The 2,677-nt window shown below is 36.6% G+C and overlaps 1 protein-coding gene across 1 annotated transcript in view; it reads left to right on the top strand.

Annotated features, from left to right (window-relative positions):
* The window catches only part of pstpip2 (proline-serine-threonine phosphatase interacting protein 2), a 17,271-nt gene extending 14,657 nt beyond the window's left edge, over positions 1–2,614 (top strand). The window contains exons 11-14 of the mRNA XM_014006501.1: positions 58–154; positions 263–350; positions 432–463; positions 1,764–2,614. Coding sequence (XP_013861955.1) covers positions 58–154; positions 263–350; positions 432–463; positions 1,764–1,819 — 273 coding nt within the window. The 3' untranslated portion in view covers positions 1,820–2,614. The remainder of the gene's footprint in view (positions 1–57; positions 155–262; positions 351–431; positions 464–1,763) is intronic.
* Positions 2,615–2,677: the final 63 nt, after the last annotated feature.

The following is a 2,677-nucleotide window of genomic DNA, read 5'->3' as shown; positions in this document are numbered from 1 at the left end:
GTGTGTGTGTGTGTGTGTGTGTGTGTGTGTGTGTGTGTGTGTGTGTGTGGTTTGTAGCTCTATGAGGAAGTGAGGAAGTCACTGGAACAATGTGACATCCAGGAAGATATCGAACACTTTGTAAACCTCAGACGAACCGGAGATAAGCCACCAGGTATAAACCCACTGACAGTTCGATGTCATATAACAGTTAATCTGTGCAGGATTATAGTTAAAGGGAAGTAGTTATCACACAGAAGCTGCCCGTATGTGTCTTGAACAGTTTCAGTTCTGTATGAGAACTTCTACAGCGGTCAGAAGTCGCCCACTGGAACAGCGCCATCACGGCCCCTGCCATCACCTGCCGTCAGGTAAACAAGACCTGTTCTTTTCCACACTTCTAAATACTGAAAATGCAGTCTTAATGGTGACTTTGTTTTGTCATTTTGCAGGAGAGGACCGTTACCGAACCCGACCCATAACAGTATGGGTATTTTATTATTTTTGTTTGTTTTACATAAAGAGTAGTTATTAACTCGTCAATGTCTATTCATATATGTTGAGAAAAAAGTGATTAAAGTGTTTATTTTTATGTGCAAATAATGTTGTCTGATAAACTGCACTAAAACTCTTGTTGGTATCAGTGGATAAAATGGTTATTTTGATGTTGATGAAAGGAGCTGCCCTCTCGTTTATATTTCAAGTCATATCCAGACAGTTTAAAGTGGTTTTCCATAGTTATGAAGATAAATATCTTACCTGTTGTAGAAAGCTCTGAATAGAGTTTATGTTGAGCAAAACTGACAAGCTAATTGGCTAGTCTGAGTGGATTACTGCTGTCTTACAAAAATATTATTCTGGTTTAGTCCATTTCACATAACAGTTATTTACATAGAAATCTATTATTTACCATAGTAGCATACAGTAAGTAGCAGTAACACTTTGAACTCAACCTGCAGTCAGTTTTAGCGAAATATGTTATTTCAACCAAATTATTTGCAAAATTATGAAAATGACAACAATGTAAAGACTTTAATAACACAGTCCAGAAGAACAGCTGTGAATTTTTTTTTGACTGGAGCTTTTTTTAGTGAGGTGACCAGATTTCTGAAATTGAATCTGGGAACATTTTCAGCTCAGAAATACAAACATTTTTATTTGTCAACGAGATGAAATAAAGAAACGGGGTCAGTTGCAGTTTCAATAATTCTCACATACAGTATATTGAAGAGACTTTGCTAGTAGCTAGCAGTCAAGCCTAACGGAGTCGAGCTTCAATGATGTCACGCTTGGTCTTTGCACTCTATTTAAGAGAAAAATATTTCCTCCTTGTCTCATTCCTGTTGTCAGCTTACAGCCATTAACAGAGACTTAAACATGAACAACTAACCTTTTAAGTCACACACTTGCACACATACTGTATAACTTCCAAGTTACCCAGCATCCTATGCAGCTACACAGCCTTTTTAAAGGTGATACGCTCTACTCTTCTTTGCAACATTAACAGGAATGCAACCAGCCACTTTAATAGTTGTTGTTACATGCAGCACGCTCACTCAAGCTTTATATCTGACTACCGTAATAACAGTCTATGAGCAACATCTTTTTCTCGTTCATTAAATACTAAGTCACTCTAGTTTTAAAGCGGCAGACATCCACTTTGGCCTTATCTACATTCAAATTAGCCTTTAGCTCATCAGTCGTGTTGGACGTGAACTGTTTTTCTACAAACTGACTGTAAAACGTCACATACTTATTGCTGATTTTATGTTGTTTGATTGCAGATGAGCCAACCTACTCAACGGTGAAGGACACAGGCTACAGTTTGGTCCATTACTAACTTTCAGATTCACGTATCATTTCCTCTGCGAGTTCCTGGAGCCTACACAAACCCTGTTACCAGATGAGACATCAGTTTCATAATAAATGTTTTGACTTTTGTGATCTAAACATATCAGCTAATTATAAAGGTTTATCAAATTTAATTTTTAAGGTTTTCGTGTGAACTGTATAAAAGATAAACAACTCAAGGTGTAACGTTTTGTGCTTTATTTAGTTGAATCCGTTGCAGATCAGAGCAAAAACAAAACGATGCGTTTGATCAGCTTTGTTCACGGTTCGCGTTTAGAGAGATTACTACAGTGAGACTTGCCGTGCAGAGCTCCTTTCCCCCTCAGTATACTGTAACTCCATCAGAAATTATCTCCTTTGTATGTATTTTTTCAGCTTATCAATGTTTAACCCAGAGTCACAAAGTAACGTGCCACTTGTTTTCATTTCCTCTGAGATGTGAAAGCATCTCACCACTGACTGTTCAAAAGTTTCAATAAAAATCCTGATTAAAGCTCCTTTGTTTAAAACCTATAACCTTTTACTTGTTCAATGAGTTAAATATACACTTACATCCATTATTATACACTCTACAGACATTTAATTAAAACTTCAGCATCAGTTTAGCTTCAGTGAAACAGTTTGTTAATAATACTTATATATATAAATGAGACAAAAATAAGTATTTTAAATGCACTTTCAGACTCGGACATTTTCGGCTCCAACTTTTAATACAGCAGGTAAAATAAGTATTGAACACGTCAACATTTTTTCTCAGTAAATATACAGTATTACTAGAGGTGCTAATGACATCTTCAGAAATCTTGTGAGGAGCACCTGGTCGTGGTCGGTTTATGGTGAAATAATG

This window comes from Austrofundulus limnaeus, unplaced genomic scaffold (genome assembly GCF_001266775.1).
Source record: "Austrofundulus limnaeus strain Quisiro unplaced genomic scaffold, Austrofundulus_limnaeus-1.0 Scaffold36, whole genome shotgun sequence".
Lineage (NCBI taxonomy): Eukaryota > Metazoa > Chordata > Actinopteri > Cyprinodontiformes > Rivulidae > Austrofundulus > Austrofundulus limnaeus.
The sequence above is the reverse complement of the archived record's forward strand: the minus strand, read 5'-3'. Positions and strand labels throughout refer to the sequence as shown.